The sequence below is a fragment of the Leptopilina boulardi genome, unplaced genomic scaffold (genome assembly GCF_019393585.1).
Source record: "Leptopilina boulardi isolate dan_hultmark-lab unplaced genomic scaffold, ZJU_Lbou_2.1 LbouV2_4, whole genome shotgun sequence".
NCBI lineage: Eukaryota > Metazoa > Arthropoda > Insecta > Hymenoptera > Figitidae > Leptopilina > Leptopilina boulardi.
Genome location: NW_026137973.1, coordinates 77024 through 92147, shown reverse-complemented (window position 1 = coordinate 92147; position 15124 = coordinate 77024). Strand labels below are relative to the sequence as shown.

Genomic DNA, 15124 nt, shown 5'->3' with positions numbered 1-15124 from the left:
TTCAAACTATTAAAAACTAGTTTTAAACGAGTTTAAAACAATTAAAACTAGTTTAAAACTATTTAAAAGTAGTAAGAAACTGTTTAAAACTAGTTTGAAACAATTAACACTATAGTTTTAATCTGTTTAAACTGTTTTAAACTAGTTTCAAAAAGCTTAAACTAGTTCAAATAGTTTCAAAACACTTTAAAATAACTCTAAATTAATTAAAAACAATTACAAACTAGTTCAAAACAGTTAAAAATTAAACAGTTTCAAAATACTGTAAATTTGTTTGAACTCATTTTAAACTAGTTTGCAACTGTTTTTTAATTAGTTTGGAGTTATTTTAAAGTGGTTTAAAACTATTTGGACTAGTTTAAAGTTTTTGCAACCGGTTTCAAGTAGTTTTAAACATATTGCAACCAGTTTAAAACGGTTTTAAACTAGTTTGGAACTGTTTAAACAAGTTGAAATCTAATTAAAATAAATCAAACTAGTTTTAAACTATTTGAAAACTAGTTTTGGACTGTTAAAACTAATTTAATCCGTTCGAAAATGGTTTAAAACCGTTTTAAACCGGTTGCAATATGTTTAAAACTACTTGAAAACCCATTTTAAAATAATTTTAACAGTTAAAAACTAGTTCAAACCCGTTTTAAACTAGTTTGTAACTAGTTAGAAACTGTTTAAATATAGTTTAACCAGTTTAAAACGGGTTTGTAACCGTCTAAAACAGTTTGAAACTAGTTTAAATTAGTTTTCATCGTTTAAAACAGATTTAAACTAATTTAAACTAGGTTGTAACCATCTAAAACAATTTAAAACTAGTTTTAAGCAGTTTATAACCATTTAAAACAGTTTTTTAAGCTAGTTAGAAACAAATCAAACTAGTTGTAATCAGTTTGAAACGAGTTTGGATTTATTTTAAACTAGTTCGAATTGGTTTGAAACTGTTTTAAACTTGTTTGTAACCGTTTAAACTAATTCAAAACAGTTTTGAACTAGTTTAAACGGTTCCAAACGTAGTTTTAAACTATTATTCTAAAAAAAAAGTTCTCCTGTTACTAAAAATTCGAAATAATTTCAAATTCGGCGTCACAAAAATTCTCTTATAACTTCCATATGGGGTAATAATATTCATGCCCGCGTATCTTATTATTTCTATATTACACTATCAATATATATTCCCTCTTTATTTTCTACAAAAGTTTCTCTTTTCTTTTTTTTCCTCATATATATCCGTTTCTCCATCATTCTTCAAGCTCCTCTTTATATTATTTTCTGACCTCAAACTCAACACACATATATATACATAAAATCCTTTCATTCCTCACGATTATTTCCTCTAAATATGTTACGAATTATTTCAACAGTCACGCACGTAATCGATTTTAAAAAGAATTCTATAATATTTCATTGGAAATCAAAAATCGTATACAATTGCAATCATTCATTCGTATGATGGACTTTAAAAATATATTTAATGATTAAAAATATGAGTTTTTGAGAGATATATAAAATTTAAATGAAAGAGAGAGAGAGAGATATATATATAGATAGATAGAGAGAAATAAAAGTTCATTGAATTCAATAGATTTTAAATAGGGATTCGATTGAAGGATTTTCCGATTTATTTAATCGAAGTTAACTTATTCATTTTGTGGAATCTCAAATTAACCTCAAAATTGTTTTCAATTGATTTCATATATTTTATATGGCTTCCTATTGCGTGTGAAGAATATATTTTTATGGTTTCATGACTTTTCTTGAATTTATAATAAACTCTTGTGCATTCTGTCAATTGATTTTATAGTTTTTTTTATCTTACTTTATATATATAAAATTTACTCTTAAATTAAGAATACCAAAAATTTAGATAATATTTTTGATATATATTCTTCAATTTAAAATAAATTCTTCCAAATATATTCTTCAATTTAGACTAAATTCTAAATATATTCTTCAATTTAGAATAAATTACGAAATATACACTTAAATTTAGATTAATTATTAAGGATATTCTTCAATTTAGAGTAAATTTTGAAAATATAATTTAATTCAGTGTAATTATTATCTTAAATGTAGAGGAAATTTTGAAAATTTAATATAATTAGTAAGAATATTCTTAAATTTAGAGGAAATTTTAAAAATATTCTCAAAATTAGAGTAAATTTTGAAAATATAATCAAAATTCAGTATAATTATTAAGAATATTCTTAAATTTAGAGGGAATTTTAAAACTATTCTCAAATTTAGAGTAAATTTTTAAAATATAATTTAATTCAGTGTAATTATTAAGAATATTCTTAAATGTTAAGGAAATTTTGAAAATTTAATATAATTAGTAACAATATTCTTAAATTTAGAGGAAATTTTAAAAATATTCTCAAATTTAGTGTAATTATTAATAATATTCTTAAATTTAGAGGAAATTTTGAAAATATTCTCAAATTTAGAGTAAATTTTGAAAATATTCTCAAATTTAGAGTAAATTTTGAAAATATAATTAAATTCAGTATAATTATTAAGAATATTTTTAAATGTAGAGGAAATTTTAAAAATATTCTTAAATTTAGAGTAAATTTTGAAAATATAATTTAATTCAGTGTAATTATTAAGAACATTCTTAAATGTAGAGGAAATTTTGAAAATTTAATATAATTAGTAACAATATTCTCAAATTTAGAGTAAATTTTAAAAATATTCTCAAATTTAGTGTAATTATTAATAATATTCTTAAATTTAGAGGAAATTTAGAAAATATTCACAAATTTAGAGTAAATTTTTAAAAAATATAATTAAATTCAGTGTAATTATTAAGAATATTCTGAAATGTAGAGGAAATTTTGAAATATTCTCAAATTCAGATTACATTTTACATATATTCTCAAATTGAGAATAAAGGGAAAAAAATATTTTTAATACCTTAAAAATAAATTATAAATGCAAAAAAAAAATAAAGATTTTCATTTTAAAACGCGATACCTAAATTAATAATAAATTCTTAATTTGAGAATAATTCATTTAAAAAAAAAATGTTTTCCTCTTATATAAAGAAAATTTGCACAGTAAAAAGTGCATCAAATTATACAATGCAGTTAAAATACAAAAATATTTTTTTTAAGAAAAAAGGAAGTATAAAAATCGCCACAATAATAATAATAATAAATACAAGATAAGAAAAAAAAACAAAAACTCACCTGTACTCCAAGCGCTGCCAGCGACAAGAATTACAATAAAAAAAACTAATGTTCTCCTAAAAGAAGGCCATGTTGCCTGTCGAAAATATTCCCAATGTTGTTTATTCATCATTATGCTTGGCAGTTGTCAAATATAAAAAATTCTCCTGCCAAGCTTTTTTTTCCTCCTTTTTTTCGCCACTTCTTCTTCTTTTTGTTTACAATAATTAACAACAATTGTACAAAATTCACTTTAATTCACGTTGTTGTTGTTGTTGTTGTTGTGATGGAAAAACCCGCGAATCATTTTTCTTCGAAAGAATTCGCGCACTACACACACGAAAAAGAAAACTTCTTTTTTTTTCCTTATTTCTCAAGTGTTTTTTTTTTCCACTACTGTTCTCTGTTAAAACCCGTCACCCGCACCGACAACACCTGGCAACGGCGCATTATTTCTTTAAACGACGACGGGACCCTTGGTTGTTGTTCACCATTTCACTTGCGCTCACAACAATAGAAAAAGTCCCTTGAAGGTAGAAAACCATTGTCGCGCACAAGAGAAGGGCAAAAAAAAAAAAAAAATTTTTGGGAATTTATGCCTTTTTCACACTCCTTCGCTTGCGAAACAGAAAAAAAAACCACTTGTTGCACGTAGCAAAAAAATGCGGATCTCACATATATAACACACACATACACGTGTTAACACTTTTTTTTCTTCTTTTCAAGAGCACAAAAAACCACTTTAATCCTTTTAACAAATTTTGTTCCAAATTCCCCGTAACTTGGTGGAAAAAATTCCCTATTTCACAATTTTAATTTAGTTATTATTTTTCTATGTTCATATATAACAGAAAAAAAATTGACACGTTGCTCGAGACCGCGCGCGACACAAATTCAGGTAAGAGGGCACGCTTTGACGTTCACCTGGGTGCAACCTGGCAACCCTGCGAAGTAAGCCACCTGGCTCCGAAGATAAAACTTTTTTTTTTTTCTTCTTCACGAGAAAATGAATTTCACCACTTTTTCGCGAGGGTAATTAATTTAATAAACTTTCAATTTATTTATTTAATAGTAACACACGTGTTTTAGTTAATTAAGAATTAAAATTCATTACCGAACCATATCGTTTTGTTAGCATCGCTACCGCAACGGTTCTAAACATTCTTTGCTCAGAATGCAAGTCGAAAATTGTGTTACTGCGCATGACAATAAGAGGGGGTTATTTTTCAACCAATCGCATGACACTTGGCCAATGTTTTGTTTCAAACAACGTTGATTGGTGGGGAGTGACGAAACATGTCCAATTTTCACCACTCACGTGACATCTAGCGCTGATGTTTGAATTTTATTCGTCGGTATTACCAACCTATGGTAAATAAAAAAAATGTTTATTTGAATTTCGCGCGAAATTCAAATAGTTCGAGTAGAAACTCAAAGGGGGCGTAACGTTTTTGAGACTATTTTTAGTGTCACAGTAAATAATAATAATTAATAAAAATATACTCGTTAAAATAATATGAGAAATTAGTTGGAAAAAATAATAAAGATATTGTTTTTTCAATTTTTGTGTTAATAAATAGAGAAAAAAGGTTTGTAGGTTAATTTTTACTACTTTTCCAGTATAAAGTAAGAATATAACCTATAAAATTTTTTGTTTTTTTTACGCCACGTTGTATAATAATATTTATCGTAAAAAAATTGTTTTTTTTCAAAAGAACAAGAGATAAAAATTTAAGACGATTTTTTTATCGTACGTAAATTTTATCTGTTTTTTTTTTTTTTTTAATAATGATGCAATTTATTTTGATAATTGTCAAATTTTTCGCAATTTAGATGGGTGTTGACAAAGCCGCTCCTCCCGCAGTCGAAGGGTAAATTTTCTATATATATTTATTATTTTATGGATAAAAAATGAATTTTTTTATGCAATTTAATTGAATTACAATCAAATTTTGTTGATTTTTATTTATTTTTTCAATAGAAGTATTTAATATTTGGTTTTTTTCGAATTTTTCTTTTTTGAATTTTTATAGGACTGAAGTATGTAACGTTAGAAAAAAAAATTTACGAATTTCAAATTTACATTTTTCCGACTAATTTAAAAAAAAAACAAGTTAACAAAGTACGAAATTGTTAGAAAATGCAAATAACAAATTTAAAATAAAAAAAAAGAATCTTTTTATTTTTTAGATTCAAAAAGAAAAAAATATAAATTAAATTAAAATATTTTTAAATTTTGTAAAAATCAAAAAAGTTTAACTGAAAAAAAATTTAATATAATTTTCATTTATTGATATTTTTAATAATTAAAAGTATATTTAATAATAATAATAATAATAATAATCAGGATAAAAAATTTAATTTAATTTTAGTAATGCACCATCGAAAAAAGCTTTAAAAAAATCAATGAAAGAGGCCGAGAAAGCAGCTAAAAAAGCGGAACATGCGGCAAAACGTGTATGTTACATAAATAAATTTTATATATTTAAATATATTAATTAATTAAACAAATGAATTTAAAATTTTAATTTAATTTTTAATTGAGAATTTAAATTATGTTTAAATTTAATTATTTTAAATTTAAACTCAAATAAAATTCTCAATTCTTTGAAAAAAAAAAATAATAAGCAATCAAATTAAATTTAAAATAAATGCGATTAATTTAAATTTATTAGAAAATTCAGTTTTAATTAAAATTTGAATTTTATCTAATTTAAATTTAAATTCAATTATTTTAAATTTGAACTAAATTTAAATTTAATTCAAATTTTCCAGTAATATAATTTAATTTAAATAAAAAATAATGAAAATAAAAATTATTTATTCAAAATAAAAATAATAAAAATTGTATAATAATAATTGTGGAAAAAATAATTTTTGCATTCCTTTTTTTTTCCCCCAAATTAAAGGCGGAACAAGAACCGGTTACAAATGAAGAGGACGTGTCTAAGGAACGATATGGATTTTTAAAAATGATTCGAAGTGAAGAGTCACACGCGGAGAGAAAATATGTTGATATTAAAGAATTAAATTCAAAACGTGTTGATCAAATTGTTTGGTTACGTGGTCGTTTACATACGAGTCGAGCAAAAGGTAAAATACCTCCAAAAAAAAAAAAAAAAAACTAATTTTTTTATTCTCATTCCATTTTTTGGATATTTAATTTCTTTCTTTTTTCTTCTAGGAAAACAATGTTTCATTGTTATAAGGCAACAATCATATACGGTACAAGGTCTTGTGGCTGTTAACGAAAAAATTAGCAAGCAAATGATTAAATTTATCTCAAAGTAAGAATACCAAAATTTATAATATTAATTTTACTAAATTATTAATATTATTTAAATATTAACATTAAAATAGTAAAAGAAATTAAAAATTAATTAATGAATTAAAAATTAACAGAAATATTAATAATATAATTTTTTTTTCCACAGCATCACTAAGGAATCGATAATCGATGTAGAAGCGCGTGTTGTGACTGTTCCATTAAAAATTGAATCATGCTCGCAAAACGATTGTGAAGTTCATATTGAACAAATTTTCGTTGTTAGTGCAGCAGTGCCACAACTTCCATTGCAAATTGACGATGCTGCGCGACCCGAGGGCGATGAATCGGGACCCGCAATAAAAGTCAATCAAGACACAAGATTGGACAATCGTGTTCTTGATTTAAGAACGCCGGCAAATCAGGCAATATTTCGAGTCGAGGCAGGAGTTTGTAAATTATTTCGCGATATTCTCGATAAAAAGGTGCTTTCATTTTTATATTAACAAAAAAAAAATTATTCAAAATTTTATTTCGTTTTTCTATTATTTTTTTTTTAAATAATAATTTATTTAATTTTTTCTTTTTTTCAAGCGAGTGTAAAAATATTTTTTCTCTTTTGAAATTTAAATTGTGAAATTCAATTTTTTGCAGGGTTTTGTGGAGATTCACACGCCAAAAATGATTTCAGCGGCGAGTGAAGGCGGTGCTAATGTGTTTACTGTTTCATATTTCAAAGGCTCAGCTTATTTAGCGCAATCACCTCAACTTTATAAGCAAATGGCAATTGCTGCCGATTTCGATCGTGTTTACACAATTGGCGCAGGTTTATATTTATCTCTCATTTCTTTTATAAATTAAAAACAAAATTAGAACTCAATGAAGTAATTAATTTTTGTTTTTTAATTTAAAAAAGAAAAATAAAATAAATATATAAATAAATAAGAGAGAAAAAAAAGAAAAAGAAAATTGATAAGAAATAAAAATAGTAAAAATAGAAAGAAAAACTTTAAACAAATTAGTATTGAATTTATTTTTGCAGTTTTCCGAGCTGAGGATTCAAATACTCATCGACATTTAACGGAATTTGTTGGCTTAGATTTAGAAATGGCATTTAAACATCATTATCATGAAGTTGTGGATGTTATTGGACAAATGTTCACCGATCTTTTTAGAGGACTTCGTGACAAGTAAAAAAAAAAAAGAGAAATTATTCTTTTTTTTTGTATAATCATTTAAAATTTGATTTTTTAAAATTATTGTTTATAATTGTCTTGATAAATTATTGTTCAATTATTTCTAATTATTTTTATAAAATATTGTTCAATAATTTAAAATTCTTTTTTATAAATTATTATTTAATTACCAATAATTTTTTTATGAATTATTATTTAATTATTTATATAATTGTATTTTTTTTAAAAATTCTTTATAAAAAACAAAATTAATTTTTTTTGTTTTTTTTTTTTAGCTACGCCGACGAAATTGCGGCCGTCAATCAACAATATAAAGTAGAACCATTCAAATTTTTGGATCCACCATTAAAACTGGAATTTTCAGATGCAATTAAATTACTCGCGGAGGCTGGTGTCAAACTTGGTGAGGAAGACGATTTATCAACACCCGACGAGAAACTTCTTGGAAAACTCGTCAAAGCGAAGGTAAATTTTTTTTATTATCTACGAATGTTTTTCATTATTTAATTAATATTATTATTATTATAATTTTTTTTAGTACGACACTGATTTTTACATTTTGGACAAATATCCACTTGCTGTTAGGCCATTTTATACAATGCCCGATCCAAAAAATCCGGTAAGAAAAATAAAAAGAAAAAAATTCCTCTTTGATTTTATTTTAAAATAATTTTTTTTTCCTTTAATGTGAAAAAAAAAAATGATCAAATATATTTACACAATTTTCAGAAATCTTCCAATTCATACGACATGTTTATGAGAGGCGAGGAAATAATTTCCGGAGCTCAAAGAATTCACGATTCACAATTTTTGACTGAGAGAGCAAAACATCACGGAATTGGTAAAGATAACAAAAAATTACTAATAATTTTAAATAAACTAAATATTAAAAAAAGTGTGTTTTCTTTTTTGCTTTTTATAGATATTGAAAAAATAAAATCATATATTGACGCTTTTCGTTATGGATGTCCACCACATGCTGGAGGTGGAATTGGAATGGAACGTGTTGTAATGTTATATCTTGGATTAGACAACATAAGAAAAGTTTCAATGTTCCCCCGTGATCCAAAACGTCTTACGCCATAAAGTTTTTTTTAAAAATTTTTTTTTCATGGACATTTAAAAACGCAAATTTATATACTTTTGAAAAAATAAAGTTGTGAAATAATTAAATATCTTGATTATTATTATTATTACTATTTTTATTATTATTATTTATTATTATTACTATTTTTATTTTTGTTTACTATTATTATCATTATTTTTTTTCCAAGTTCGACTAATTTAAAAAAAAAATTTATAATTCACAGGCAATAAAAAATTAATTTATTTTAATCATTCAATTATCTAAAATAGATCGCTTATTATTATATTTGCTAAATATATGGAAAATTGACATATTTTCTGCCTCTCTTTAATATTCTCTCTCTCCCCCTCCCCCCTCTCTGGAAAAAGATTGCATCGCTTTTATATAAATATAAACTTGCAGTTTCGAAAACTTTGCGCGCGAGAGTATCAAAAATAAATTTTCCCCTCAGTTTAATATTTGTCATTCTCGAGGAAATATCTGAAAAAAAAATCCAATTGAAAAAAAAACCCTTTTTTTAAATAATAAATTTTACGACTAAAAAAATTTATAAATAAAAAATATTTTTCTATAAAAAAATTGTTTCTGCAAAAAAAAAAATTCTATTTCTCATATAAAAAAAAAAAATATTCGCAAAATAAAAAAATTTCGTTTACTCCAAATTGTCAAAATCAGCTGATATCTGTCAAAAAAAAATACACACGTGGTTCTAATAACAGGAGAGAAAGAGAGAGAGAGAGAGAGAATAGAAAGAATTTTTTCTTGTATGGGAAAGAAAGAAGGAAAATAAAATTTTGTCTTCTCCCTTCCTCTTTCTCTCGTGTGAGAGAGATAAGATACAGATGGAAGCTGACAACCACGTGACACATTATATTTAAAAAGAAAGAAAAAAAAAAAAAATTAGTACAGTTCATGACAAAAATTTTTATCTCGCGTTTTTAAAAACTCGCGGCGCGCGCGTTCACTGGTAAATGCGCGAGTGAAGGAAGAGAGGATTCGTCATTCAACCATTTGAGTTTAGTTAAAGAAATATGTGAGCTTGAAAGCGCGTGTTGAACACCTGTTGCATATTTTTCCGAATAAATATAATAAAAGCATGACCCATTTGTTGAAAAATCTCACAAACAGCATCTGGCATGCGTTTCATGCATTGCAAGCTGAAGATGCATTTGTTGTTGCAAAATCAAAATTAAAGGTGGGTCTATATATATATATATATATTATTATTAATAATAAATAATTATTATTTCGAATCGCTTTTTTTAATTGCACTGTAATTTTTATTTTATTTTATTTATTGTATTTTTTATTTAATTGTAATTTATGAAAAAAAAAAAAATTTGTTATAAGAGCCACCGCGAATGCTTCAGTTTCCAAATTCGGGTGTGGTTTATTTTCAACTCGACCTCGACCCCCTAATTTCTTTTTTTATTTACAAATATTTCCTTTTTTTTGTATAGACTAGGGGAAAAAATAATACTGTCAATAATAATAATAATATAAAATCGAGAGAAGAAAAAAATAAAATTAACAAAAAAAATTTTAAACAATGTAAAAACTATTAAAAAAAATTTTTTAAATATAAAATTCATTAGGTAATTTTATTTACGCAAAAATTGAGAAATTACCATCAAAAAATTTATAATTAAATTTTTTTTTTTAAATAAATAATTTATTTTCTTAGTACTAAATGTAATTTGTAAATTGTAAACAAAAAAAAATCAATTTTTATTTAATATTAAATTTTTTTAAATTAATAAAATAATTATTTTTTTTTTAGGTTTTAACCGCGAATATTGGAACATTAATGGACCTCTATGGAATTGAAAAAGGATTGGAACATTATCGAAGCACGCAAACTTTAACATTCGAGCAATACATCTATTATCTACAAAAAGAGGTAAAAAAAAAAATAAATTTCTTTTTACATTAAAAAACGTATCGTTTTTTTTTCATCAAAGAATAATTATTGTTCTTTTCAAATTAAACTTTTTTTTTAAATAAAATTTTGATAAGAAAATATATTATTAATTTATTTTTAATTTTAAAATTAATATTAAAGAAAATGAATAAATTATTTTTTAGAATTTACAAAAAAAAAATTGATTCCTTTTTAAAAAGAATGAAAATTTTTTATCTTAAATTATTTTCAAATGGAAATTAATTCTATCGTTATCACACCATTTGAAATTAATGTCATTTAAATTGAATGTAAATTGACGATATTTCATGCGGAAATTAGTTCATTTTCTAAAAATAAATATTATTTTTTTTCAACAATAAAAATAAATAAAAATAATTTTCAAAAAATAAATTCGAATTGTCGGAGAAAAAAATAATATAAATTTCGAAAAAATAGAGAAATAAATAAATTTAAATTACAAAAAAAAAAATTATTTTTATTGTGTTTTTTTTTGGTAAAAATTAGAAATTTTGTTCGTTAAAAAAAATTTTGTGTAAATAAAAAAAAAAAATAAATATTTTGTCCCCTCCGCAAAAATAGGTTTTCTCGTCCCTCACAGAAACAACACCAATACAAACATGTCGTTCATTGGAAGAAGGAATTGACGAAATATGTTGGCTCGTTTGCCGAAAAATTTATTTAAATCGAACACATCCCATTTTTCAAGATCGTAGCGTTTATCAATTATTTCGAATATTTTGCCTTCTAGCCGAAATGGAAGCCGACGTCACGGATTCTTCATATTTGGTAACTTGATATTTTTTTTCCATCTTATTTTTATTTTATTATAAAAATTTCCATATTATTTATAATTATTTTACTTTACTTTTTCAATTTTTAAAATTGTTAATTTATTATTTTATTTCTGTTTTAATTTTTATAATAATAATAATAATAATTTTCAATTTAATTATCAGGTAACAGCGAATAGTGACGAAGTCGCGCGAATCGCTTCACAATTTGTAACTTCATTGGGTTTAAATTGGGATCCTTTGGATTTTTCAGCTTTAGCCGCGGCAATTGGCAATTTTCGGTAATTTTAATAAAACAGTTTTACCATTTTTAAATATTTTTTTATTGCAAAATAATTTTTTTTTAATTTGAATTTTTAAAAATTACTTTTAATAAAAAAAAATTGTTTAATTTAAAAATAATTCCTTTTTGTTTTTATTACTAAAAAAAAAAAAAAATTAGATTTCCTACGTTCCTGGCAGTTTTGGAATCGAAATATTCCGGATGTGGAACCGTCGATCCCGCAGCATTAACGGAAGCAATCGACGACATGTATCAAACATATGTCGAGGATGTACTCAAAAAAGTAATTTAAAAAAAAATTTATTTTTCTTAATTTTTATTATTAAAAAAAAATTTTTTAAATATTAATTTCAATTATTATTTTTCTCACCAGGGTTAGAAAAAAAAAGTTATTTTTTTGTCAACTAGAATGGAAAATAATCATTTCCCCCCCCCTAGAGTTGGTTATTTTTACGCACACTAGGGTAGAAAATAAATTTATTCCCCAGAGTTAAAAAAAAATGGTTACTTTTACCCACTAGTGTGAAAAAAAAACAAACTTTTTTACTCCCTAGTTTCAAAAAATATTAAATATTTTCCCTTGAAAAAAAAATTGTCATTTTCAATCACAAGAGTGTAAAATAATCACCTTTCTTCCCTAGGTGCTAAAAATATTTATTTTTCTCTATAATTAGAAAAAAAAATAATTATTTTTTATCCGCACAAGAATGGAAAATAATCAAATCTATCTCTAAATATAATGAAATAAAAAAAAAAATTTTTTTTATTTTAAATTAAGGGTTACTTGATGAAAAAAGGATTTCTACTGCCGACATTTCGTTATTTTTGGTTTGTCCTACGTCCTGGTGAATTGACATACTATAAAGATTCACAACATAAAGAACCATCGGGTATTATTCCATTGGATTTAAATTCATGGGCAGATGCCGCTTGCAATGGTGGTAAACCTGATCGTCGATTTATTCTCAGTACACCGGAACATCGTGGCATTGAACTTGGTGCCGAGGATCATCGTGGACGTTTACAATGGTTGTCGGCAATTCAAATTGCCATTCAACATTCAACGGAGAAAATTGGTTATCAACGAACACTTGCCTATCAACGAAGATCATGTCGTCAGGTATTTTTAGCCATTTTTCTATATTTAAATATGCAATAATGGCACAATATGATAAAATTTATCATTTTGTGCCATTTTAGTTAAAAAAAAGCTATTTTACTCTATTGGATAATTTTTTTTTCCTCGCAGGCAACGAGGCAGGAAAAAGATGAAACTCGTTTGGAACTTCAACACGAGCGACAGGCGCGAATTGCCGCCGAAATTCAGGCACGTAAATTAGAGGCAATCTCAAAAGAGGAAAATGCAAAAGTCCAAGAATTAGAGGACGTTAAAAAAAAACTTGAAATTTTATTGCAAGAGGAAAAACAAGCTCTGCGAGATGAAGAAATAGGTGCTGCAAAAAAAAAAAAAAAATTTCTTTTAATTAGAAATTTTTTTGAAATTAAAAAAAAATATTTCTAATTTTTTAAATTAATTTTTTTTTTTTAATTCAAAAATAATTTTTTCAGTGAGAGGATTGCAAGCGCGAGTTCTTCGCGAGGAATGGGAAAGACGCGAAGAATTGGAAAGATTACAAAAAGAGCAACAGGATCTTTTGGAATCGGAAAAAATGAAACGCCTTGAATTTGAACGTCAACAAGAGGAAAATGAAAGGCAACTTCAAGGTGGAATTTTTTTTTTTTTTTTTTTATCTATTTTCTACTTTTCCAAGGGTTAAAAATATTACATTTTTTTCCCTAGGATTTGTGAAAAATAATAATTTTTACTCCCATAGTGTGGAAAATAATTACTTTTCTCCCTAGGGATTGAAAATATTTATTTGTTTCCTTAGAATTAGAAAAAAAAATGCTTCTTTTATCCACTAGGGTGGATTTAATTACAAATTGAAATTTAAAAAAAAATATATATTTTTTAGACGCGGAAATTCGTCTTCAACAATTGCAAGCCGAGAAGGAAAATCTTGACGCGGAATTACGAACGGCACGTGAAAAAGTGAGACGCGCTGAGGAGGCACAAATTTTACTTGAAGCCGAAATAGTAACGGTACGTCCAACAAAGGGACGAGAAAGAATAAGACGTACGCAAAGTTTCATTCCAACGACAAAAGAAAAGCCATTATTATTTGAAAAATTTGAGGAACGCTCATTAACACTTCGCAAACATTGTTAATAATTGTGTCATTATTATTATTATTATTATTATTCATTAATTTTTCACGCTCGCTGGACGTGCTTTGAATGCTCAAAAAGAAAGCGTTGTTTTAAGGACAAATTTATCAAAATTAATTCCCTGAATGTGAAAATTTACCACCAGGCTTTAAAATAATAATTTTTCTCTCTAGTGACACAAACACGAATTTTTCTCCCTAGCGCTAAAACATAATTTAAAAATAAAAAAAGGGATTTAATTTTGATAATGTCGAATTTATTATATTTAAGAAACGAAAAAAATTTTTTTTTCATTGCCAAACTCTACCAAACAAAAAGAAAAAAATATATTTTCTATTACTTTTAAGAATCTATTTTTAGAATTTTTTTTTTCTCTTTTTTTTTGAGAATGTTTGAAAAAATAATGGAAAAATTTTTTCCAATCTGCAAAAATTTATTTTTATATCAATTTTGTTGCGTCTATATTAAAATTTATTTTCAATTATATTATTATATATAATTATTAAAAAAAAATTATTTGTTAAATAATATAATTTTTTTGAATGTTTATTTAAATGCTCTCTCACTGTAATTTTTCTCTCTCTACTTTTTTTTTTCTTAACTGATGCTTATAATTATAAAAAATAAATGGATAAATAATTTAAAAAAAAGAAAAAAATTTTAAAAAATTTAATTTTTATATTTTTTTGTTAATAAAAATTTCGATCCGATTTTGTCAAGTAAAAAAAAAAGAAGAGAAAAAGACTTTGCGATAAATATATAAATTGTAATGTTTGTCACTATGACAATAAGAAGTAATTAGGAGACATCGACCAAACATTGTCGGCTTTAAATTGAAATTGAAACGAGCTTTTTATATATAAGACAAATTGAAATTAACCGAATGTGTAATTTATATAAAAAAAAAGAAATTATAAAATAAAAAATATACAAAAAAAATTTTCTTATTTATATTCAAAAAATAATTATTAATAATTTTGCAATTAATATCAATTTTCAGTTTCAATTTTTAAACTCAATATTTATTATTTTAATTAATTAATAAATTAAGATAAATTTTTTTAAAATTTCTTTTCTTTAATAAAAATATTTAATTTATAAAGTAAATTTGAAAAAAAAACAGGAAAATAAAATTTGAAAATTTATTAATAAACAAAATTAAAAATATTTAATAGTACCTAATTTTTT

The 15124-nt window shown here is 24.5% G+C and overlaps 3 protein-coding genes across 6 annotated transcripts in view; 2 read left to right on the top strand and 1 right to left on the bottom strand.

The window, feature by feature from the left end:
• Positions 1–4330, bottom strand: part of LOC127289153 (protein sidekick) — a 40268-nt gene extending 35938 nt beyond the window's left edge. For all 4 annotated transcript variants that reach the window (XM_051316930.1, XM_051316932.1, XM_051316933.1 and 1 more), the window contains exon 1: positions 3183–4330. In XM_051316930.1, coding sequence (XP_051172887.1) covers positions 3183–3294 — 112 coding nt within the window. In that variant the 5' untranslated portion in view covers positions 3295–4330. The remainder of the gene's footprint in view (positions 1–3182) is intronic.
• A 261-nt stretch (positions 4331–4591) lies between these two features.
• Positions 4592–8795, top strand: LOC127289142 (aspartate--tRNA ligase, cytoplasmic). Its single transcript, XM_051316919.1, has 12 exons — positions 4592–4750; positions 4995–5032; positions 5534–5618; positions 6071–6254; positions 6346–6448; positions 6596–6911; positions 7081–7252; positions 7469–7616; positions 7898–8087; positions 8161–8241; positions 8352–8463; positions 8545–8795. Exons 2-12 carry the CDS (start codon positions 4995–4997, stop codon positions 8706–8708), a joined length of 1593 nt encoding a protein of 530 aa, XP_051172876.1. The 5' UTR covers positions 4592–4750; the 3' UTR covers positions 8709–8795.
• An 868-nt stretch (positions 8796–9663) lies between these two features.
• Positions 9664–14852, top strand: LOC127289146 (differentially expressed in FDCP 6 homolog). Its single transcript, XM_051316926.1, has 9 exons — positions 9664–9904; positions 10490–10609; positions 11213–11419; positions 11590–11705; positions 11867–11990; positions 12486–12827; positions 12957–13158; positions 13277–13432; positions 13684–14852. Exons 1-9 carry the CDS (start codon positions 9806–9808, stop codon positions 13935–13937), a joined length of 1620 nt encoding a protein of 539 aa, XP_051172883.1. The 5' UTR covers positions 9664–9805; the 3' UTR covers positions 13938–14852.
• Positions 14853–15124: the final 272 nt, after the last annotated feature.

What these genes read in the sequence shown, in the direction of transcription:
- LOC127289142 (XM_051316919.1), top strand. Translation starts at nt 4,995, where the DNA reads ATGGGTGTTGACAAAGCCGCTCCTCCCGCAGTCGAAGG. An exon ending in CGGAACATGCGGCAAAACGT is followed by an intron (nt 5,619 to 6,070) that starts GTATGTTACATA and finishes CCCAAATTAAAG; the next exon opens with GCGGAACAAGAACCGGTTAC. An exon ending in TTTAGAGGACTTCGTGACAA is followed by an intron (nt 7,617 to 7,897) that starts GTAAAAAAAAAA and finishes TTTTTTTTTTAG; the next exon opens with CTACGCCGACGAAATTGCGG.
- LOC127289146 (XM_051316926.1), top strand. Translation starts at nt 9,806, where the DNA reads ATGACCCATTTGTTGAAAAATCTCACAAACAGCATCTGGCATGCGTTT. An exon ending in TCGAGGATGTACTCAAAAAA is followed by an intron (nt 11,991 to 12,485) that starts GTAATTTAAAAA and finishes TTTTAAATTAAG; the next exon opens with GGTTACTTGATGAAAAAAGG. An exon ending in AACGAAGATCATGTCGTCAG is followed by an intron (nt 12,828 to 12,956) that starts GTATTTTTAGCC and finishes TTTTCCTCGCAG; the next exon opens with GCAACGAGGCAGGAAAAAGA.